Raw genomic sequence first — 25,046 nt, forward strand, 5'->3', positions numbered from 1 at the left:
GGCCTCTAGGGGCGTGAGTTACTGAGTACTGCTTTAACTTGCAAGTACTAAACATGGCAAGTTGTTTCAATTTGAAAAGTTGTTCGGATGGTGACTTTCGCTGCTCGGACCACAGTTTGAACACTGTTGCTTTGGTTAGGAGACAAACACTTAAGGAATAGGCCACCGTTTTTCCATACTGAGATATGTTCTTACCTTAGCTTTGACGAGTTCTTTAGGACCTGTCTGATCTTCCCCCGTGCCTTCAGTCACGTAAACACAGCACAGACGGCATTAGCATTTAGCCTCTCCCTCTCTCCTCTATAGCTCCAAAACAGGTCAAGATAGAAGCTACCAAGCTCTTCCACGTTTTCCCTATTTAAATATGGTTACGTGAAGTGTTCCACTACAAAGTATAATTACACAAAATTAAACAATATGGATTTTCTAAACAGATAAAAGGGGGGACTATATTGTAAGGCGTAATAATATCAGGAGTAATTATAATATAGTTCCCCCTTTTATCCGCTTAGAAAATCCACATTGTTTAATTTTGTGTAATTATACTTTGTAGTGGAACACTTCACGTAACCATATTTAAATAGGGAAAACGTGGAAGAGCTTGGTAGCTTCTATCTTGACCTGTTTTGGAGCTATAGAGGAGAGAGGGAGAGGCTAAATGCTAACGCCGTCTGTGCTGTGTTTACGTGACTGAAGGCACGGGGGAAGATCAGACAGGTCCTAAAGAACTCGTCAAAGCTCAGGTAAGAACATATCTCAGTATGTAAAAACGGTGGCCTATTCCTTTAATATAGAAGCTGCAGGTACACATGTGACCTGAGGTGGCAGTAGTGAGCATAAAATGGCTAACTTGCATCTAGCCCCTTTAAACTGACAGTTGTCCGATAAGCAACACATTGCAATAGATTGAGTCAGCTGCTCCCCTGGTTCAGTCATAAGCTATTAATATTCCACAATTACTAAAGTTAAAGTTGCCAAATCATGGAGTTTCATGAGGATAAAAAGTCTGCATATAAAAAACACCACTTGCACGACCTTGGAAAGTATCGCGCGTTGTCCAAATTCTAAGCGACACCGCGTGGAGAGTTTTTAAAAGCAGCTATTTAAATCAGGGATGATGAGATTGACCGGGGCGGAGTGATTGTGTTAAGACTCTTTCAACTTGGCAGATAATAGACCGCTAATTGCTGCGGCGAAGAACAAAAGCTTTGAATGAGAAGGAGCCACAGGAAAAACGGTGGAAGGGGTTTTGGACGGCTCGTCTGTGGACATGCCCCGAGGCTGGCCCGAAGTTGGAACACACAGCGAGAGGCAACCGTGGAAGGAGGGGAGAGTACAAACACCAGCGCGATAGAAAAGATACTGTGTTTTTTTCTTTCTTCCACTAATTCTGCCAGGTTGGGTTGATTTTCTTCCACCTCTAATGGGCACTCGAGTTATTACTTTAAGAAATAATTCCCCCTTTCATGCACACATATAAGCCACACAAGTGTCTAACCGCCAACCGCCTTGACTCCTGCCCCAAGTTAGATCAACTTATTGTGTTTAATGCATAATGTATCTCCTTTTTATCCCCCTGATCTGCCAGCTCAGTCATACATATTTATGCATTTCACCATCAGGACAGAAAAATGTTGCATCCTTGATGACGTCTTTAATAATCAAGCGTCAACTTTCATTATTCATGTAAGCAATCAGGTTGGAATACAGATTTTGCCGCTCTTTTTCCTTTTTTTTCCATCGCTTTATGAGGAGCTGTATAGAGTCACGGTGGGATTGTAGTGCAGTAAAGTAAGTTTGTTTTCAGTGTAGCCAATTTGTTCACTTCAAGCCTGTGTTATTAAAAAAAAAAAAAAAGGCAAAGCGATACAATTAGAAAATGCTCTTCTTTTATATAGTGTGCGTTACATACACACATGCCCAGCCCTTATGTGAGCTTAAAGACACCGGCAGCAAACAGGGAAGAGATAGGTTTGACCTGAGTTGATGGTTTCATTTGGACGCCTGTCAGATAGTGTGTTCTGGTGTGTGCGAACCTTCAATCAGACACTAGGAAGGTGTGCAGGGTTACTACGGCAACACCATAGCGCCTATTAAAGTGAACATGTGTCAACTCGTGGGAATAAAAAGGAGATCCTAACTCACGCAGAAAGTTAGCAGGTCGGCTCAGTGTCCGTTAGCCTGCTCAATGTGTTTTTTCCTATAGCTGTTAGCATTAGCCACCAAACAGATGTTTTCAGCTGTTGTCAACCCATCGACTACAATCAGGTGGAAACACTTTACATTACAGGGCCGGTAAGTCTGTGGTACTTATACTTATACTTATAGTGGTACTTACAGTGGTACTTTTTGGTAATTATTGTGGTACTAAAAGTGGTAATCACCAATAATTAGGGCTAGGGGTTAGGATTAGGGTCAGGGAGACACAGAGTTACCACAGTATCTCTCATTACTAAGAGATACAGTCGTAACTCTTAGTAATGAAGGTTGTACTTCTATTTTTCTTTTTTGTTACTTTAAGTGATAGTTTCTTGTACTTACAGTGATACATCTATGGTACTTATTGGTAATTCAAGGATGCTACAGCAGCAATTCATCCGTAGTAAATGTGGTACTTCTACAAACAGAAGTACTTTCTAGGATTGTGTGACTATAAAACAATATAAAGCAGCATTAGGGAAAACAAGAAGTACAACCTTCATTACCTAGAGTTACCAATGTATCTGGAAGTATCGCAGTAGATACCTTGTAATTCTCACTATAGTATCCTTTAAGTACCACAATAAGTACCTAGAGTTACCACTGTAATTACCACCAGAAGTACCACTGTAATTACCATTGTAAGCACCACTGTAGTTACCACAGTAAGTACCATTGTAAGTATTGTAATTACCACCATAAGTACCACAAAAAGTACCTAGAATTACCTCTGTAATTACTATGTAAGTACCACCGTACGTACCACTGTAAGTACCATGCACTTACCGGCCCGTAATGTAAAGTGTTACCGAAATGATTAATGAATGAACAGACTTTCTGAGATTATACTTTAGATATAGATTAGCACAGTGGTTCTCAACCTAGGGGTCGGGACCCCCAAGGGGGTCGCGAGACGAATTTGGGGCGTCGCCAGATCATGTAGGTACTTTTTTTAGCGTATGTTATAATATATTATTGTCGCCTGTGTGTGCTATTTTACCAGAGTGCTGTTATATGTTCGTAATTTGATGAATTTTATTTTAGCCATTTGTTTTTTTCTTTCTTTTTTAAGAATTATGTAGGCTAATGTTCCGATTTCTTACGGTGTGACCCGGGCAGGGGTCACAAACCCCTTTTACTGTTATAATGGGGGTCGCGGCTCCAAAAGGTTGAGAACCACTGGATTAGCGTCTACAAGTGTCCTCTGAGCTAAATGCTAAATCAAGTTCAGTCACGTTTCCACGCACCCAATGGCCACTAAACATCATCTTATAATACACTGATGATAAAGACATCACAGAACTTCATGTAAATCCCATGAAACGGACAAAACTTACCTCCCCATACATTAGCAAGGCTCCGTTGGGATGAAATGTTCAATCTTAATCAGGACAAAATGTGCCCTTTTGCAGGAATAGGCTCAGATAGCTATAGAGGAATTTCTATGTGCAAACAGTATATCTTTTGATAGATCTTTTGATTCTGCATCGGTTTTAAAAGTGAAACAATGTCCACGTACAGATAAGACAGTAAGGAGTGGGAGACTGCGCAGATCAAGTGCTTAATTTCAGTTCACAGCTAATCCATGGCACCACGAAAAGCAGACTTAGAGCACAGAACAAACAAAAAAAACATCAGCAATAGAAGAAGAAATGACGCAAATGAACGAAACACAAAGCCATTGATATGTGATGAATTAAGCAAGTGCAAATGCTTTACAACCTCTATCTTATAACCTGAGCCAGAAAGCTAAAGTTTCTCGTACTCACCTCTGAGGCGTTGACCCTTCCCTCCTGGAAAGAGCAGCTGGACGGGTCGTGGGTGCACAGGTTTCTGTATTTGCACCAGTGGCACCGAAAGGCACTGTTCACGCACGAGAGGCACCTACAACACAAAAACAAAAACAAATGTATGCAGATTGAGTCTATTCAACGGACGCAGAGGGGGCGGTCGGGGTGGGGGGGGGGGGCTGAGCTCGCCAAAAAAAGTGAAGAGGATGGGGGGGGGCGGGGGGGGGGGCGTGCCACAAAGGAAATGAGTCCAGATCCCAGTGGGCACCTGCTGCTGTATAGTGCCCTTGCAGGAGGTTGGCACTGAACCCAAAAGCTGCTAGCCCCACTTTGCCCGATGCATAAATTCGCCGCTGCTGTGTATTAGCGCAGAGTGTCACCTGCGTGTACAGAGTGGGGATGGACGGCCGGGGAAAGAGAAGGACAAAGAGGGGACATGGAGACAAGCTTTAGTGCTGGTTTAGTTTAAAGGTGCACTGCGTAACATTTTGGACAATACTGTTGCGGCAGAACAAAACCTGCTTCTACTGACACAGATAATGCTGTCGCTGCTGTGTGTAATAAAATAGTGTACTTGGATGCAGTGTTAATTTCGTCAACTAAAATATTTAGTCTTAATTTTAGTCAAAGTGATATTTTTGACGACTAAAATTGGACTAAAACCAAATTAAAGGTTTCTCATGAGACTAAAACTGTGACTAAAATGTCCAGATATTTTCGTAGACTAAAATAAGACTAAATAAAAATGAAAAGGAGAGACTAAAATCATCCAAACTTCTACTGACCGTCTGAAAGAGCCTCAGATCATGTAAATTCACTGCCAAATGAACAGCTCTGAGCTTTATTCACGTGGAGCAGCTCCATGAAGTCGAGGACCACGATTAAATATGATTATAATGAATATTATAAATATAAGTCGACTAAATTAGCCTTCATTTTAGTCGACTAAATTGACATGCAATTTTAGTCAACTAAAACTAGACAAAAATTAAATTACATTTTAGTCAAAAGACTAAGACTAAAACTAAACTAAAATATGTTGTCAAAATTAACACTGCTTGGATGAGAAACTAACCTGTTTAAATCTCAAATTCTGCTGCCTTTCGTCACATCTCCATGGAGATGAGCTGGAGACGTACCCACTCCCAGTAAAGTTTATATCATATCTTAGGAGGGGTGAGCCTCATATGAGGTATTTTTCAATGATGAAAATATCTGTCGTAAGATAAATGCTTGTATTTCAATTTGATTTATTGGGTAAAATCCTACGCAGTGTGGCTTTAAAGAGGAGGTATTCTGCATTTTTCAGTCCCATAGCACCAGTCTATATCACACTACAATGATGACCAAACCTTCTGTTGGTCTGTAAATGCAGTAAATTAGAATAACTGCCTTGTATAAAATGTCTCTCTCAAAATGGCTGTAGTGAATGTCTTGAAATAGGCCTCTGTCTCTTTAAGAACCTCTGAGCCTTTAGACACGCCCCCTCCACACGCTGTCTGTGGCATCAGTGGGGAGGGGGTTCTGCTGAGGAGCAGTGGTTGGTTACTCGGCTGGTGACCAAAGCTCGGAGGCGTCTCCAGGAGGTGGGGGCGTTCCTAGGAGGACTCAGGCAAACCTATCCCTAAAATGGCCGCCATCAGAGTTTTTACAGATTACTCAGAAATACGTGAATGTGCCAAGGCAACACTTCAGCCATGTTTTTAATGAGGGAGTGACATAATAACATGATGGAAAGCTTGAAAAAGTCCATTTTGCATAAAACCCCCCCTTTAAGTCTAGTTTCTTAGTTCTGGGTTAGATCATCGGAAATGGTTTAGTCCTGGTTCAATCCTTGTACAAACAGGTCTTGGTTTCAATTTGGGAGTTCGTTCAGACTTGTTTTGTTCCAAAGGCAGGCCACTTAAAGGTCTGATTCGTCTCGAGCAATGAAATACAATCAGATTTGTCCTTCTGCATACCGTAAAAGCAGACATTTATGAAAAAAAAAACACCTTTGTGCGCTCTGAATTTAGATTTTTTAGCTTCCGTCCTTAAGTTTGGCACCGAACCCAAATGCTGCTCTGAGCATTTTACATGAATTTATGGCTCCCACATCTTACCGCAGTGTGTCGTTTGCTCATAGCGGTGTTTGCGAAAGAGGGAGCGAGAGACGGCCAAGGAAGCAAAAAGGACAAAGGGAGAACGCGAGCGCTGAATGGCGATTAGACACTGGCGCGGCTCGTTCCTGCAATTAGCATTAGCCTTGCATTGTTCAAGTGCGCGGTAATTATAGCCGTGAGGTGTATGTGCAAGACGCTCCTATTTATTTATGGGATTCTAGGTACACGCCGTATGTATGTCGTTACTAACATATGCATCTTAGGCGGAGGGAGTTCTTGGAAGGCACTGATTGCGGAACATTTTACATTTAAAAGCTGTGATTATAAAACCTAGATGAAGTCTGAGGCCTTGCATTTCTTTCTTCGTTCTCTAAGGCCACTAATTATGCGTCTTTGCTGTAATAACCGGAGCAATAGTTATGGTACGTGGAGTGTTATGGCCAAATCCATGCAATGTTGATGGACTTGTGCACTTTATTTTTATTAATGTGGGATTAATGTACACTAAGAAACATCACTTACAGCTGCACTGAGAAGCTTTTATGTGGGGAAAACATTTTTTTCAGATTTGTGCGTATTTGACCTTTTAGTCAGTCAGTGGCTTTATGGGTGCAGCATGACCTTATGACATTCCAAATTCAATTGTTTTGGGGTTTCTGGCCAGTTTCTGCTACGAACCCCAAGAAACATTTGATCCTGGAGCGTCATAAATGCTGCTGTGACGGAAAACAAAGTTGTCATGCTGCACCCATAACACCACTGAGTCATTTAAAGGTCAAATACGCACAAATCTCAAGTTTTGGTTTTTTTCACTTAAAAAGTAGCATAGTGCACCTTAAAGGAATAAGCCACCGTTTTTACATACTGAGATATGTTCTTACCTTAGCTTTGACGAGTTCTTTAGGACCTGTCTGATCTTCCCCCGTGCCTTCAGTCACGTAAACACAGACGGCGTTAGCATTTAGCCTCTCCCTCTCTCCTCTATAGCTCCAAAACAGGTCAAGATAGAAGCTACCAAGCTCTTCCACGTTTTCCATATTTAAATATGGTTACGTGAAGTGTTCCACTACAAAGTATAATTACATAAAATTAAACAATGTGGATTTTCTAAGCGGATAAAAGGGGGAACTATATTGTAAGGCGTAATAATACCAGGAGTAATTTGGCATCCGCACAGTAAAGTGAAGATTACTGCGAGGATTTCGAACTAGAAGCTAGAAGCTATAGAGGAGAGGGGGAGAGGCTAAATGCTAATGCCGTCTGCGCTGTGTTTACGTGACTGAAGGCACGGGGGAAGATCAGACAGGTCCTAAAGAACTCGTCAAAGCTCAGGTAAGAACATGTCTCAGTATGTAAAAACGGTGGCATGTTCCTTTAAGCACAAATGATTTTTGTCGATTGATTGTCGTTATTAAACCAGTGAAAAGGGGATTTTGAGGAGAAAATGTGGTGATTAAGTTGCCATATTTATGTACTAAAACATTAGTAACGAGATAAATAGATTAAAAGTGGGGCTTGCTCATGGCCCATTGGTACAGTATCGGTGGCACGGCGACAGTATTAGAATTTCTATTTTTCAGTGTGATGCATGTGGCCGTATGACTGCGTGTGGCCGAATTTAAATACATTCAAACTTCTTGAATTAAGAATATTTTAGCCCAATTTGAGTAATTTTGCCAAGTAGACAAACCTGGAATTAATATTTGTGCACTTAAAAAAAAAAGAATAGAAAGCATCTATTTCAAATAAATTTAGTTTTATTATCTAATTCGAAGAGCAAAAAGATATGTTTTTCTTGTTTTATGTGCAAAAGTACTTGTTACCCTTGGCAGTTCATTTTACTCACCTACCCAGATCAAGGGGAAAATTCGCTATTTCACAACAGATCACTAAAAATAACCAGGAAGAAAGAGGAAATAAATGCAAATTCTCAAATATAATAGTGTCTAATCGGTGCATCACATGTCATTATATGTATAAGACGGGAAAATGTTGAAAAAGTCTCACAAGATACTGTCTGGCCCTGCGTTTGACCGCGTTCAGCCTCCGCCATGTACGTATAATCACATTCCTCTTCATAATACATCAGCTCATGCCAAGAGAAGACACGACAATCCCCACGTCCCCTGTATGTTTCGATGTAAAGGCCCCGCAGCCGGTATTAGCAAATGACACAACATTGAACTGCACGTTCAGGCGCAGTCGTCGGGAGACTCCGCTCGGCCCCGCTCGTTCTTTCGTAGCTCCGAGTTACGCGCTGCCTCTCATTGTGAAATATTCATTGGCGCAAAAGCAAGACGCGAGACTCTGGAGGGAGAGAATGGAGCTGCTCTACCTTCAGGCGAGCGTGGTGTGCAGTCAGTTAGTTTGCGTGGGTACAATGGAGAGACGCGATGGATCGACGATGCCCTTTTACGAGCCAGTGTTAGCGCAAGATGAAGACGCTAATTGCCTTTTGTGTTGCTGGGACGGGCTTCGTATTAATATGTCACGTGAAGCCGTAGGATAGTGGGCTGCGGTAGTCAGGACTGTAGTTTATTTCTTGTTTTAGTTTTGCTTTGGATCAGGCACAGTTTAGAGGTACAGTCTGGTGATGCTGGTGATGCCGAGCCCTGGTTAAGACCTGACATAGTCCTCCTTGCCTTTGTTGCTTATGACTCTGGCGGCGTGCGGTGATGACATAGATCCTATATCTGCGGTGAAATATCAGACACTGCTTGATGTCGGTAGCAGCTTGTCTTTGGTCGAACGATGGTTCTGTTTTAGACCTTCGTCCCTGTATCACTGTACGACCAAAGACCTGCGATTGTCAGCCATGATCTTTCCCACGACGAGTGATCGTTGTCGGTTCGGACTGTCTGGAAATAGGACTGCCAATGGAACACGTCTTAATTCCCTTAAAATAAGAGAAAATAACTTGAACACTTAAAGGGACACCTTGTAGCATTTTGGACTATAATGTATTAAATAACGAGAAGCCGTGCATTAGACGGTTCTAACGCCCGACACAGTGTTGTTCCTCCTGCATTATAACGTCTAACGCGGCTCCTCGTTGTTTAATCCGCTTATACCAGGGTCCCACAAACGTAACATTTATAATAAATGTGTTTTTCATTGACTAAACTGACTAAATCTGCCAGACTACGGGACTATTTTGTGTGGGTTATTAGCCGGTCACTGAAGGCTGGTCTCAGAGCGAGTCATTCTCCGCAGCTATTACGAGGATCTCAGTCAGGCTCAACGACACAACATCAGCACAGAATCACAACACAACAGGACTAACCCGGAAACACTTTTCCCTGGAAGTAAACACCGATATGCGGCACTCGTGGGCAGGAGTTATTTCACTTTTACAAGGTTTAACCTGAAGCTAGCTAGCTAGCTCAACCAGCTCAACTGTTTATGGAAACAGCTGCGGTGGAGTCGCTCACACCTGGGCCCCCCCAACTGAAACTTTTATGTTTGACTTTACTAATCCAGACAAATATGCTTCAATGCAGGATCATTTTATGTACGCCTGAAAATGATGAATAGCCTTAACCGTTTTCAATAGAAATGTAAAGCTCATATGTTATTAACAGTAGCTAACCTAGCTGCTCACTCTCCTCTACAAACATTTAGCAAACGTTTTGTTTTGGCCAAAAACGTTGAAATCAACACAAAATCCATCTCATACGTTCCTGTCAGTCACTGATTACGCCTTTATCTGATTCAGCTGTGTCATGCGTTGCTATGGCGACGCCACAGCGGAGTGATATCCCAGTGATTTATCTACCGGACTACGTGTGCGGTTATACCAAAATAATGCACCAGCCAATCAGAATCCAGTATTCACCCAGACCATGGGATAACATGCTCCTAATGTCCAGCTCGGGACATTACTGCAGTGGGTAATCAAAGAATGGATTTGGATGAGAACTTAACCTACTGGAATCTCAAATTCTGCTGACTTTAGTCACATCTCCATAGAGACGAGCTGGAGACGTCCCCTCTCCCGGTAAAGTGAGGATCATGTCGTAGGAGAGCTGAGCCACTCACAGCAAAAACACATGTTTGTTTCTGCATTTATCAGGTTTTTTTCACTGATGAAAATATCTGTCATAAAATAAATGCGAGCATTTCAATTTTATTTATTGGATAAAATTCTGCGCAGTGTGGCTTTAAAGAGAGGGGGTATTATGTTTTTTTCAATCACATAACACCAGTCTATAGCACACGACAAGGGGGTGAATGCTTTCCAGGATCTTCCTTCTGCGCACTCCTCTAGAGCGCTCTCATAATAATCCATTTGAAACTGATTATTTAACTTGTTACCTGCCGTCCACCACCTGTAAGTTGTGTTTTACTCACACAAATCTTACACATATTTTCAGAAACTACAAGGTCTTAGCTTTCAAATGTGGCCCTGCACTGGTCTATAGGACTGTGGCCTCATAAAGAACAACAGTTAACACTTATTGCGCTTTATCAGCCTGTGTAGCATATTACTCAAAGTGCTACATAAAGCCATGATTCATTCACTCTACACTCAGTAAGTTAGAATTGTAGCCACAGCCGCCCTGGGACAGACTGACTATTTACCACATGGCTATAACATAATGTTTATATCCTGAAATAAATAATTAAGTGAATATTTATTTACACAATAGTTTCAGTTAAAGAGCCCTGAAGACTCAGCGCTACACCTTTGATAGTGATTGCAGGATTGTCTCTGTTTGTTTGTGGTTTAAATAAAGTGTTTCAAACTTGAGCGCACATTTCACGATGATGACATCACTCCAGATACAGCTAGCGTTGTCATGTGCCGTTGTCATGGCACTGGTTACTATGGCTCGCCTTGGATCCGCAGGCAGACGCACGCGCAGGCGCCAAAACAGGCGCAGGCCCAAGCGTCGCGGCGTGAACCTCGACGGCATGGCCGCCGGCGGCAACCGCCGCCGACGCCAACGCCGGCAGGCACGGACAAGGCGCCCCAGGGGAAATCCCAGGCGATAGAGTCACATGACCAGGCTACGGCCAATAAACACTTAGCATTCACTTGCTCTTGTGCTCTTTTCTTTTTTTTTTTCTTCTTTTTTTTTTCTTTTTCTTTTTCGTGTTTTTGTCCCTTTTTTTGTGGCTTTTTTGTCGTTGTTTTGTCAATTTAAAAATGGGCTAGGTAAAATTACAATATCAATAATATTTAAAAAAGTAAATAAAATCAATAAATACACGTGAATAGTATGGAGACAATAGCCTCAACCAAAGAGCACTGAAGACTGACAGCTACACCTTTGATATTGATTGCAGGATTGTCTCTGTTTGTTTGTGGTTCAAATAAAGTATTTCAAACTTGAGCGCACATTTCACAATGATGACATCACTCCAGATACTCCAGACCATGGCTCTCCGACGTGGACCCACCAAAAGCAGCATTCACCTGCTCCTGTGTGCTTTCTTTATTTTTCTATTCATGTTTTTGTCACTTTTTTGCTGTTTTTTTCTGCCTTTTTTTGTCGTGGTTTTGTCACTTATTTGTCGCTCTTCAGTCACCCTTTTGTTTCTTTTCTGGCACATTTTTTGCAACCAGACACTGTTTTGACGCCGGTTCTTTTGTTTTATTGCTCCAAATATAAAGGTCTAAAGATCACGTTTTGGTCGGAGACTTGGAAACACGCTGCTGAAAGATGCAGCTCTGTTGTGAGCGAACGATCACCCCAGATACTGCAAGCATCGCCGTCCTGTATTTTGTCTCATTTGAAATGAGACAAAATAGCAATAACATAGTCCAAACCTACTCAAAAGCAGTCCAAATTCCAATTCTGAGCATTTCTTCCCCAGCGTATATGTTGGATTCCCTTTTACACATCATTGAACCATTTCCGGATTTCTAAAAAAAGATTTCCCTTGCATTATACTGGCTTTGTCTCAAACCCTGTGTAGCTTTCGCGTGTTACCCAGACAGCAGAGCATTTTGTCCCACAGAAGTTCTACCGGGGACAAGAGTCGTGAGTCTTCCTCTCGCAGCATTCGGGTTCGCTCGAGTTACATAAAGATATTTTTAGGAAACACGGGGCGCCTGAGGTTGAGGACAAGTTGTAACTAATTCTCCCAGAATCGATGCGGCGGCGGCTCGGGGCGCAGGGCGGTCTCGCTCAGCGGGATGAATGAGTGTGGAGGAGGGGGGACAGAGCGAGATACTTACAGCTGGTGCACACTGCAGTTGTAGAATTTCACTTCGGTGCTGATCAGCATTTGGCCTGTCTCCTTAGAGTTGAGACGCAGCTCTACCCCGGACCAGTCTAAGGAGAGAAGAAGAAGAGAGCAGCGTTAACAGCAGAGTGAGTATAAAGTAAGTAATAAGGAACACCATCACACATTGTGCTTTTGCAGTACCACAAGTAACCACAGGGAGCTTTGTTTCCATGTGATGTAGTGCTCTAGCCTGGCTAACACCAGACTAAAATCACAAGTGATATTTAGTCTGGGGGCCACCAATTCATTTTCTCGTAGGAGAGGTGTGGTTTACGATCGTCCATAGTCGTTTATTGGGCGATATATAAAAAAAAAAAGTCTATCATGCGTCTGCACGTAGCCATAGCCAATCGTATCATCGTATGAGATGACGTATGACGTACCCGAGATACACTATTTAGAACAAGGTCTAAAGCTTGATCGAAAAATACCATCGCGTCTGCTGCTGTCATGTTGGATCCGTAAATAAACTTTTTTTTAATTCGTAAATAAACTACAAGCTTCCGTATATCAAATAGCTCGTCATCATCTTGCCGTCCCTCCTCGTTCTGTGATTGGTTCCCAAATCCATGCAAAAATTTGGGCCATGGTCCCCAGGCTGCTGTGCAGTTCGAAATGATTCGAGCGCACACAGCAGCATGGCGTTAGCCAGGTTAGTAGTGCTCAAGACAGAGCCAGTTTCAAGTTTCAAGTTTAATGGTTTTGTATAGCCCAATATCACAACAGAAGTCGCCTCACAGCTGCACCAAACATTAAGGCAATAAAAAGAGCAATAAATAAAAAGTTCAGGTGAATCCAGGCAAATATAATGTCCAATAGGAGGCAGCGACGAGCGGCGTGGGCGTCCCCCGTCCTTAGACTCTCCAGCACGGCAAGGAAAAACTCAAAAACCCGGCAGGAGAAAACCACAGAAGGAGAGATCCACTCCCATGGACGGACAGGCTATAGAGACCCAGGGCCGAAGGATCCCTCAGCAGACGGGCCAAGATCACAGACCGTCCAGTCCTCAGATTCCAGAATGCAGGTTCCTCCGTTCACCCAGGGTCCTCCGTTCGACCACACATTGTTGCTTTTGCAGTACCAAAAGTAACCACAGGGAGCTTTGTTTCCATGTGATGTTGAATTAAAAATGCATGACACAACATTACTCCCTGTTTATGCTTTGATTCTGTAATGCCAACTCAACTCTCGCTACACCCACACACAAACATGTCCTCCGAATGTAAATACATCTAATTTACTTGCATGTGGGTCAGTGACAGTACAGTAAACATCTCCATCACCGCGCACACTCTGACTGCACTATGTTTCCTTCTCACTTTGGTCGACTGCAGCACACGGGCTTACAGCGCTCTGTGGAAAAAAAAACAAAAAAAAAAACAGCCTCTTATCCCTCCCACGAGACCCCCGGCTCCATAAATAAGCGTTTGTGTATATGCATGAGATGAGTGAGTGCGCTGGTAGCCCGCATTTCAGATGACACTCAGTGTGTGGGCGGCTACACTGACCCCCCTGCCCTGTTCTCTGCGCAGCACCTGTTGGAAATGTAGTTCTGCTCGCATGTACCGGGGCTTTCTCTCGCTGTGTCGCCATCTTTTCACAGCAGCATGAGGAGGAATGCAATACATAGTGAGGCCCTGGAAAAGTCAAAGGTTTCTTAATAAGCCAGAAATTGAGTTCCTGTAATAGTTTATCGAATTCTTAATTATACAAGGAAGTCAAGATGGCTCATTAACAAACAAAACATGTGTACGCATCCAGAATTAATCTTTTTTAGTAATTATTAGCATATTTGGTAGATACAGGGCTTGTTAATAAACACACACACACATGTAAATTCACGCCTCATGGACTAATTGTCTATCTGTTGCCCTACACTCGCACATACACACTGCAAAAAGATAGATAAACATCTCAATTTGAGCATAATAATCCAAATTTTAGTTGTTTTGACGAGTTGAGAAGTTCTTGGGCGTTTGTCCTTGATTATCTCTGATGTTTCTGACTCGTTTCGATACATTTCGTCCTTATTTCAGGTCATTTTCTTTGCCAATGGGGTAAGAAAATTGTTCTTATCTCATTGGCAATTTTACTTTCTTATTTCAAGCGAGATTGACCCTAGAACTGGTCTGAAATGTCCTCAAACAAGCAAAGCAAACTTGGTCCGATCAGGAAAAGTGTCTAAATGAGTGAAAACCGCTCAAAACAAGAAACATTTCCTCAATTCAAGTCATTTAAGCCAATGCTTGATATTTACTTTTTGTAGTGCACAGACTGACTCTCATTAATCCTGACCGAGGCGCTGACCCGGCTGTAGGCGACATCTCGTTCTCTTGGGACACAAACATTGTTCAGCTCACGATGGTGTTAATAAAGTTTTCCGTTTGACCTGCGAGAGAAGGAAGTACACGGCAGCGCCATGTAAACGAGGAAGTGAATGTGAGGCTCTCCCAAGTGTTGTAGGCAAATAGCGCTTCAGCTGTGCCACGTGGAAGATAACTGGAGCGCTTGAAGCTTGTGCCGTCCTTGCGCCAGACACACGATCTGGCCCATGGAGTTAGACCATCCACTTCTGCCTTCGTTTAACCACAACTCTAATCACCTGTATGCAGGGGCGGACTGGGACTGAAAAACGGCCCTGGACTCTGACCAGCCTGGCCCAAGCACTTCCACAAAGACATATTTTAACCTCTTACCTCCCAAATCTAAAAGCTTCTCAACTGGAAAGCCACGCTGCATTTTTGTCGCATGTTATGTTGTTTTTTTGACTCTTTATTCCTTTTCCATCGCTTTTTTCATTGCTATGTCGTCATGTTTTCGTCACTTTTTTGTTGCTTTTCACCCTCGTTTTCGTCGCTATTTCAATGCTTCTCTTTTAAGCTTTTAGATTTGGGTAAAGCTCGGTTAAGGTGGGGGTAAGAGGATAAGGAGAAAATGAAGAGGCCAGACCGGTGGCCCGAGAGCCAGTGGCCCTTCTGTGCTCTTCCAGAATGGACATGTGGCCAGTCCGCCCCTGCCTGTAAGCCCTATTTGTACCTGGGACAATGTTCGTCCAAAACTGTCGATCTCACCCTCCCTCCCTATTTGTCCGGTTTATGTTTCAGCGCTGGTTCTTCTGCTTCAAGAACCAACTCAAATAAACTGAAAGTCTATGGCAAAATTACCTTCCTGTTTGTAACTTGTTTTGTTTGTTTTATTTTATGCTTAAAGAGTCCACAATCAAAACATGGCTGTCAATGGAGTACTGTGTAATGTCCAGGATTCAGCAATAAGAAAGTCTCTCCCAAAAACTCCTAAGTGACTTTTATAGCTGCACATTGGTCCCTGCGGGAGCCCTCACGGTGGTCACCCTCTCCTATCGGATTTCCAACGTGGCGATGAAAGCGCGCGTTAATTTAAAATGCATCAGTAGAGTCATTTTCGTCTGCTGCCTTGCCTTCACTTTTGATTTGCCCTCCGTCTTGTTATCCTTAATGTCCACCTCTGATCGAATTTTCCGCTCTCCCCAGGTCATCGCCGCAGCCAAATCAATGCGCATGACACAGAGACAGCCGTGCACCAAAGAGGGGGGATTGTAGATGGAGCATAGCGATGTTTGGGGGGGGGGGCTGGTTCCCAAGGGAGAGCACGTGCGGTGATAATGCACACGTCCCAAACATCTGCTGGAGGTATTGGGGAATAATGAAAGGGAAATGCATGCAGGACGGGGTCATGGGGTGACTGGGCTGACATTTACCTGGGGGAGGACGTCTATATTACAGGCTGCTGCAGGACCCCCCATGGGAGCTCTGGGCAAACAGCACTGTCATTTACTCAGGCAGCAGCGCGGATTACCAAGACCTCAACACACACATGCACACACACACACACACACACATGCACACAAGCAGCACATTATGGAATCCGAGCCTGCATTCAAGTCATCTACCGGATGGAAACCTTTGATAAAGTATAAGTAAAGTATGATTGAAAGTAGCACCTCTGGGGCAGGAGTGTGGTGGCACCATTTGCCAAGAGAAATGAGCTTCTTCACAGCATTTGATAACTGGCGACATGGAGGAACTGGGGGTAAGACCACTGTACATTTGCAGAAATAGCAAAATATATAAAAAAAATCAGCTTACAAAGCCGTATACAAATTATCTGCTAGTTTTAGCATTAGGGATATTTCAATTCTCAACTTAAAGAGGGGGTATTATGCTTTTTTCAATCACACAGCACCAGTCTATATCACACTACAATAATGACCAAACCTTCTGTTGGTCTGTAAATGCAGTAAATTAGAATAACTGCCTTGTATAAAATGTCTCTCTCAAAATGGCTGTAGTGAATGTCTTGAAATAGGCCTCTGTCTCTTTAAGAACCTCTGAGCCTTTCCGACACGCCCCCTCCACACGCTGTCTGTGGCATCAGTGGGGAGGGGAGGCGTCTCCAGGAGGTGGGGGCGTTCCTAGGAGGACTCAGGCAAACCTATCCCTAAAATGGCCGCCATCAGAGTTTTTACAGATTACTCAGAAATACGTGAATGTGCCAACGCAACACTTCAGGCATGTTTTTAATGAGGGAATGACAGAATAACATGATGTAAAGCTTGAAAAAGTCCATTTTGCATAATACCCCCCCTTTAAGAAGCTTCATCAGCAACAAACTACAGTACCTGACGAAAAATAAGTCACCGCAAAAAAGGTGTCACTCTTTGAGCTTTGATCACAGCACACATTCGCTGCGGCACTGACACAATGCTTTTTCACAATATTATGGTTAGAATTATTATTATTTTTCACCAAGATCTTGTATTGATGATGGGAGAGTGTGACCACAGCGCAAAGCCTTCTCCCGTAAATCCCAGGGATTCTCAATGGGGTTAAGATCTAGACCCTGTGGAGGCAAGTCCCTAAACCACTCTTTCACAATGTGAGCCCGATGAATCCTGCTATCTTGGAATATGCCTGTGCCATCAGAGAAGAAGAAATCCATTGATGATCCAGGACGTTCAGGTTGCTGCATAGTGTTGCTGAGCCTAGACCTGCATATACAGCTCTTGTAGGAAGGGGTTGATACTGTTGATAGAACCAGGAAGATATACAGCATCTTTATTCTAAAAAGCTACTCTCAGCCTGTTATAGCCTCTATTCTCTCGGTCTTAGTCCATGTCTGCTGAGAGACTCCCATAAACCCTGGGTCTATCTGCCTGTCCTCCATGAATGGATCTCTCCTTGCTGTGGTTCTCCCCAAGGTTGTTTTATTTTCTCCCTTTTGGGTTTTCAAGTTTAGTTCAAGTCTAAGGATGGGGGATACTCAAAGCATGTTTCCATCAGCGGTTGACTGTTTATTTAGACACTTTATCAGTTTGGACATTATGTTTTCCTAGACACTATATTTGCTCGGACATTACTTTGGTTATTGTTTCATTGCCTTAATGTTTGTGCAGCCCCGTGAAGTATCTCCAATTATTGTGGTAATGTTTTACACCAAACAGCAACTTGAAGTCCCATTCTTTCATCACATTGTTTTTGACTTGTTGTAATGGTCAATCATTCACCTTTTGTTAAAAAATGACTTGTTTAAATTAACTTGACCAAATGTAATCATCCAATTGAATATTCAGTTGAAGGCGCCTTCCTTTCGAAGAGTTGAGTCCAGATTGCCTTGATGAGGGCACTAGTAAAACCCTTCCCTTTGCTCCTTGTCCTCGCACCTTATTCCACCTCAGTTAGCATTTAGCAAATATCACTGGTCAGGCCCATAGATTCTTTGAACGGAATTCCAATAGTGATTTAGCCTCCCCCACTGCAGGCCCACGCAATCGAACAAAAACGCAGATAAAATAAGTCCGAATCGTCCGATAATTCTAACTTATCGAGCTGGAGGACCCGCTGGGAGCTCTGGGCAAACAACAGTGCCATTTACTCACTCAGAAGCATGGATTACCCGCCCTCCAAAACACACACAAGCTCACTGCACTCATGTATTATTCAGGCTGTTTGCTATAGTCGCCCTGAAGCCATCTCTGAGCTCAAACAACAGGTGCTAGTATTCATAATGATATATATGTTTGCAAATAAACGGATGGCAAAGTCACGCTGCTAAATTTATGGAAATGTGCTGCAGGAATGTGGTAAAAGGTCATGGTATTTCACTCTGAGCTATATTATGAGGGATTATCATATTTCTCTTACGGTCCTCCCAATGATTAATTTTATGTGGGTATTTACTGTCGAGTTTATTTAAGGGCACTTGCTGAGCAGGTAAAAGGTCTGTGTACCAACTGGCAATATAACGATATGATGAACCATGAAATGAGAAGTGAGGCCTTGGTTGTAACTTATTACTATGGAAAGAATATATTGGACAATAATGACATGGACCAATTAGCTCTTGAAAGGTTGGAATGAACATTTTTTCTTTGCATTAGTCGCAAATATTTTGTTTCTTTTATCACCCTTTGAATATTACTGTTCTTTGTTGTAAATGTAAGCTTTGTTTAGCTTTTAGAAATCACCAGAGCAGAACGCGTCACACTGAGAGGTCCATCTAACAAATTCTCTGTGATCTCTGTGCCTTAGTTCCACCTGAGATGTTGGAGTGTTTCCCGTTAACCCAACCCAAAGCCCAGTAAACCAGACGACCCCAGCCTGACCAGCCACCTGCTCCGTGGGACCGTGCTCTTTGTGGGGCACTCTTCGCAACTCGGGGGTCACCGGGCTAAAAAAAAGGTTTGATGGAGAGCGGTGTGAGGGAGCGTTAGATCAATACATGTGTTTTGAAGCTGTTTTACAGATGTTTGAGATACAGTGTATGACCCTTTGGACAAAACTGAGCTGTAAAATAAACAAATAAAAAAAATCTGCATCACTTTACAGTTATGGATAAGACAATTCTCTATCACTGAAGCCCAGGATTATTATTATTTATTTATTTATTTTCAGAATTTTTCCATACAGAAAAACAAGAATCAAGAGGTGTACATACAACAATTATATGACTGTGTTATTTATACATGTGATATAGAGAATCATACACAATCCGGTCTCCTGGACAAGATATAAGTTCTCCACTTCGCCCATATTTTGTCGAACTTGTCCATTTGGAGTCTTTTATGAAATGTAATTTGTTCCATAACAAATATTGCATAAGATTATACCAATCTTCCACGTTCAGGGATATTGAACTCAACCATCTTTTTGCAATCGATTTCCGTGCCACTAAACTCAACATACCGAACAATAGTTGCGTCTCTTTATCTGCGTCAATAGAATAGTAATTCGTCCCAGTTTAAAGTTGTCTGTAGCTTTAGCATGATTTTCAATTCAATTTTAACAGAATTCCAGAAATGTTGTATTAATGGGCAATACCAAAATAGGTGGTACTGTGACACCGCCCTGGGCTCCACAATTTCTCCAACAACTGGAAATGCCTGAGTAATGTGAACTCTGAGCTGGAGTAATAAAGAATCCACAAAGGCTCTTCCATCCAAAACATCTCCATAAGTTTGAACTAGTGATTTTCATATAGTCAGTGTTTATCATGCCCAGGATTATTTGTATAGATGTATTTCAGTCACATGACCTTTTCCTGTTAAGGATGGCACTTTGAGGACATTTCACCAAGCAGAAGATACAATATTTTCTTTTGAATTCTTCCCCACACAGTCACAGTGAAACCCATCCACTACTGTAGAATTAAATTACATTTTTTTTTAAAGACTTTTAGGAATGTGTGTGGAAGACTACAAGGTTAATTGCAAACGTCTCCGAGAATAATTGCGCATGTTACTTTGGGGTTTTCGGGATAATGGGGAAAAAACGATGACATGGACCCAAGGGGGGGGGGCTGTCAAAGAAATACAAAATGAACTGTTATTGCCTAAATTACATTCAAAAAAGCAACAAAATTACAGCAGTATCATTTCAGTAAAAATGTGATTTTGATCGTCTGTTTTGTTTCAAAGTGGCGGTGGTCCACGGTTTAGGTTGGTCAGGCTTAAATGCTCAGTGAGCCGGATTAAAAAGCTAAACAGGCCTAATGTGTCACCCTTGATTGTCCACCCGTGACTCAATGACACCTAAAACAAAACAAAAATATCCAAGACCATTCAACAAGTCCAGGGGCGGACTGGGACTTACAAACGGCCCTGGACTCTGACCAGTGTGGCCCAAATTAGCGTAAATGCGCACAGCACAAATACATATTGACATTACCCAAACAGTGTAACGCCTCATTTGAAAGCTAAGACCTACAAGAGTGATAGCCACTTTTTGTCATGATTTTGTTGCTTTTTCATCACTTTTGTGGCTTTGTCATTGTGTTTTATCACTTTTTTGTGGCTTTTTTGTTGCTTTTTTCATTGCTTTGTTGCTGTGTTTTTGTCTCTTTTTTGTTGATGGTTTTTTTTGTGGTTTTTGTCACGTTTATGCCACGTTTTTTATTGCTTTTACGGCACATTTTTGTCCCGTGTTCATCCTCGTTTTCGTTTTTCTGTTTTTTGGCGGCTTTTCTTTTGAGCTTTTAGATTTGGGCAAAGCTCGGTCGAGGCGTAAAATTAGAGATTAAGGAGAAAATTGAGAGGCAAAACCAGTGGCCCTTCTGTGCTCTTCCAGAATGGACACATGGCCAGTCCGCCCCTGAACAAGTCTCTTTCGTAAAGCCGCCCGATCCCCAACCATTGTTTTTACACGTGTTCTGTCTTACCCTAACCCTCACCTTTACAGACACACAGTTGAATTTAAAAAAACATGTGATTATTCGTGTTACCTTGGTCGGTGGGGATGAGTGGCACGTCTTTGGCAGCGGGCGACACGCACAGGATCTGGTTGCCGTTGACCTGGCCCTCCACTTCGGTCAGGTTGCCAAAGGAGCAGGTGATGCCCGCGGAGAGGTCTGGCACGTCACTCACCTTCACCAAGAGCTGCAAACAAGACACAGGGAGGGAGATACGCTTTTTACAACACGCCTGAATTATTTATCGATGGGCATAAACAAAGGAATAAAAGCTGGCACTGTGCCTTAGTGGAGAATACAAATCATCTCGCTTCCTCTATAGGGATTGTGAAATGTTTTGGAGGTTGTCTCAGCTGCTTTGAGCATGAAGCATGGCACTGTTTTGACATAAGGTAAAGCCATACTGTGAAGTTATTGGTGAAAAAAATTGCTGCAAAAACATGGAGGGGGCTGTTGGCGGGCTTGTCTCTCCTCAGACCTGACTCTCGGGGGCGGGACATCACCATGTGGGTACCATAGAGACGTTACTGGTTTTGTAGAAATAGAAAATAGCACTGCCTGTGTCTCATCGAGCATTAGGAGCCGGTTTGTTTAAATGCGTAAAAAGAAGCGTTTGATCCAAATGTATGCAGGCAGTTGGCAAGTCGGCTAATCCGCTCAAGTGTATTAGCTCGCTCAATGTATTTTTCCAATAGCCATTAGCATTCGCCACCAAACATCGCAAACTATGAACGATCCAGATGTTTTCAGCTGTTGTCAACCCATCGACCATCAGACTGGTTACAAATCATAAGTGAATGTGCAGAATTTTTTTTACTTCAGATTAGGGTGACCAGATTTTCTACACAAAAACTGGGACAACAATGCGAATATGCGGGAGATTAAAATCGTGACCTTTCCCCCATGTAGAAGTCTCGTGTAGTTAAATAAATCAAATCGCGTTAAGGTGATAAACTTCCTCATTGATTCGGTCGTTATGGAAACTTTCTGCTTGACTGACACACGTGGCTAAAAGTCGTTACGTTTCCAGTCAAAACGCTGCTTTGGGAATGGCTCTGGTGAAAAACCGAGACACCGGGGACAGAGATTGTGTAAAACTGGTACAAATCCCTGGGTTTTGGATAAACTCATGTGGACGTGGGACAGATTGCTCAAAACCAGGACTGTCCTCGGTAAACTATGACATCTGGTCACCCTACTTTAGATACAAATTTGCATAGCGTCTGAGCTAAATGCTAAATCAAACTCAGTCAAGTTTTAGCTTTTTGTGGGGCCGGACACACATCCTATGGCCACTAAATATCACCTTATAAGATGATAAAGTAATAGGCCACCGTTTTTACATACTGAGATATGTTCTCACCTGAGCTTTGACGAGTTCTTTAGGACCTGTCTGATCTTCCCCCGTGCCTTCAATCATGTAAACACAGCGCAGACGGCGTTAGCATTTAGCCTCTCCCTCTCTCCTCTATAGCTCCAAAACAGGTCAAGATAGAAGCTACCAAGCTCTTCCACGTTTTCGAAATCCGCGCAGTAATCTTCACTTTACTGTGCGGATGCCAAACTACTCCTGGTATTATTACGCCTTACAATATAGTTCCCCCTTTTATCCGCTTAGAAAATCCACATTGTTTAATTGTGTGTAATTATACTTTGTAGTGGAACACTTCACGTAACCATATTTAAATAGGGAAAACGTGGAAGAGCTTGGTAGCTTCTATCTTGACCTGTTTTGGAGCTATAGAGGAGAGAGGGAGAGGCTAAATGCTAACGCCGTCTGCGCTGTGTTTACGTGACTGAAGGCACGGGTGAAGATCATACAGGTCCTAAAGAACTCGTCAAAGCTAACATATCTCAGTATGTAAAAATGGTGGCCTATTCCTTTAAGCTCGTGCATGACGCCAATTCGGACCCGAAGTAACACCTTTTTGAGTATCAGGATTTTAGAGGCAGTTGTGGTGAACAGGTCTGGGCATCATTTAAATTTTTTTAAACTCTATATAGTCCCTTTAATGATAAAGAAACCACAGAAATTATTCATTTGTATGGGGGATAAAACGCTCAATTTAACTGGGTCCGGGATTCAATGGCTAACGAAATGTGCACATTTGTGGGAACAGGCTCAGGCAGCTGGAGGCACTTCTTTGTTGTGACAGGGCAACATTCAACCTGGAATCCCCCACAGTGTGGCTTTAATGGCAGCTCTGACATGAGACGCGTTGCACATTACATCAACTTCTGACCCACGAACATGGATGACTTTGGAAAACTTCAAAACTACGAAAAGCTGTGCTACAGGGCAGGGGCGGACTGGGACTGAAAAACGGCCCTGGACTCTGACCAGCCTGGCCCGAGTGAGCGTAAATGCAGCACTTCCACAAAGACATATTTTAACCTCTTACCTCCCGTCTTAACCGAGTGCCTTTTCTCGAGTTCAGCTTTACCCAAATCTAAAAGCTTCTCAACTGGAAAGCAACGGTGTAACGCTTAATTTGAATTTGAATTCTTTTTGTGGCTTTTTGGCTTTTTATTCCTTTTCCATCGCTGTTTTCATTGCTATGTCATCATGTTTTCGTCCTGTTTTTGTCACATTTTGGTTGCTTTTCACCCTCGTTTTCGTCGCTGTTTCAATGCTTCTCTTTTAAGCTTTTAGATTTGGGTAAAGCTCGGTTAAGGTGGGGGGTAAGAGGAGAGAAAGAAGAGAAAATGAAGAGGCCAGACCGGTGGCCCGAGAGCCAGTGGCCCTTCTGTGCTCTCCCAGAATGGACATGTGGCCAGTCCGCCCCTGCTACAGTGGAAAGAAAGAAACCCATTAACATTCAAGCTAAAGCAAATCAGGATGAACTTCTTTCCTGATCTTCATCTGCTTTGTCCATTTTTAGCGTCTATTACTGAACACATCAACAAGAAAATGCAAGCCACGCGTCGCCGGCAGCTGCACTCCTTCCCCAACTTAACGCTTTATTACGTGCGTCAAGAGATACCCGCCATAACGCGAAGCTGCAGACCGAGAGGAAGCGCCGCACGTGAGCTAAATTAGCTTCGGCGCGCGTGTAGCAAACACACAAACGCCGCGCGCTAACCGTTTGAAGCCGTCCTCCAGAGAGCGGCGACACTAAAGACTGGAGCCTTCAGCTGCTCTGCCTATAAATACACGCGTTCTGTGTGCGATCCGGCTCCCCTCGCACGCCTGGATAATTATCGCTATGGCGTTTTGCTCAGCCCTTCTCCCATTAGCTGTTATTTTCGGGGTCCGTGCCCGTTTGAAGTCTCTCCCTTTGTTTTATCCTTCCCTTTTGCTGAACACCGAGGGGGCTGCAGGGGACGTTGAAAAGCTTAACTGTAGCTGCCTTCCTTGTTAGCCTCGTACCCATCGAGCCCGCCGTGCCTTCCGTTTTTTTCCCCAGCTAAAGAGCGCCCGGTCCCGTCTTTCCAGCGTTGCCGTGTTTGTGTTGCTCAACGGTGAGGTGTGCCAGAGATGCCGCTTGATTACGGGGCAATCACAGCAATCATTGTCCCTTGTTCGAGCCCCCCGTTTCCCCGAGTAACCTCTTACGCTAATTAGCTCTCGACTGTCACAGATGCACAAGCAAACACAAAAACTCATTCTTGTCGGGGAGTGTTTTCTCGCGCCGGCGTCGCTGACAGGATTTGGGGACTAATTAGGGCTAAGCTTTTCCCAAATAAAGGTGATATGGTTGTTCCCGTCTCTTCCAAGTTGTCATGGGGATCGCAATTAGCTGGTGGCAAAAGTGCGAATCGATCGTGCGGAAGATTAGGTGTTGGGATGACCCCGCATTCGGTCAAGCTGACGGGAATCTTGTTGTGAATTTGTTCTAGAATTTTATATAATTTGGACAACAAAGATTACAAATAAGAGATTATTATACAAAACAAATTAAACCAAAACTACTTAATACAACTCATAGCATCATTGCAATAGTGATAGACTCCTATTTACAAAAAAAGAGTGAAAGCCATCTCAGCCTTTTATAACTCC

General features: G+C 43.0%; 1 protein-coding gene across 2 annotated transcripts in view; it reads right to left on the reverse strand.

Moving 5' to 3' along the window:
• Positions 1-25,046, reverse strand: part of plxna2 (plexin A2) — a 519,114-nt gene that overhangs the window by 183,680 nt on the left and 310,388 nt on the right. For both annotated transcript variants that reach the window (XM_079558784.1, XM_079558785.1), the window contains exons 7-9: positions 21,080-21,233; positions 12,276-12,372; positions 3,969-4,083 (exon numbers count right to left, since the gene is read on the reverse strand). In XM_079558784.1, the coding sequence (XP_079414910.1) occupies positions 3,969-4,083; positions 12,276-12,372; positions 21,080-21,233 (366 nt within the window). The remainder of the gene's footprint in view (positions 1-3,968; positions 4,084-12,275; positions 12,373-21,079; positions 21,234-25,046) is intronic.

Source organism: Gobius niger (genome assembly GCF_951799975.1).
Source record: "Gobius niger genome assembly, chromosome: 6".
In the NCBI taxonomy this organism is placed as follows: domain Eukaryota; kingdom Metazoa; phylum Chordata; class Actinopteri; order Gobiiformes; family Gobiidae; genus Gobius; species Gobius niger.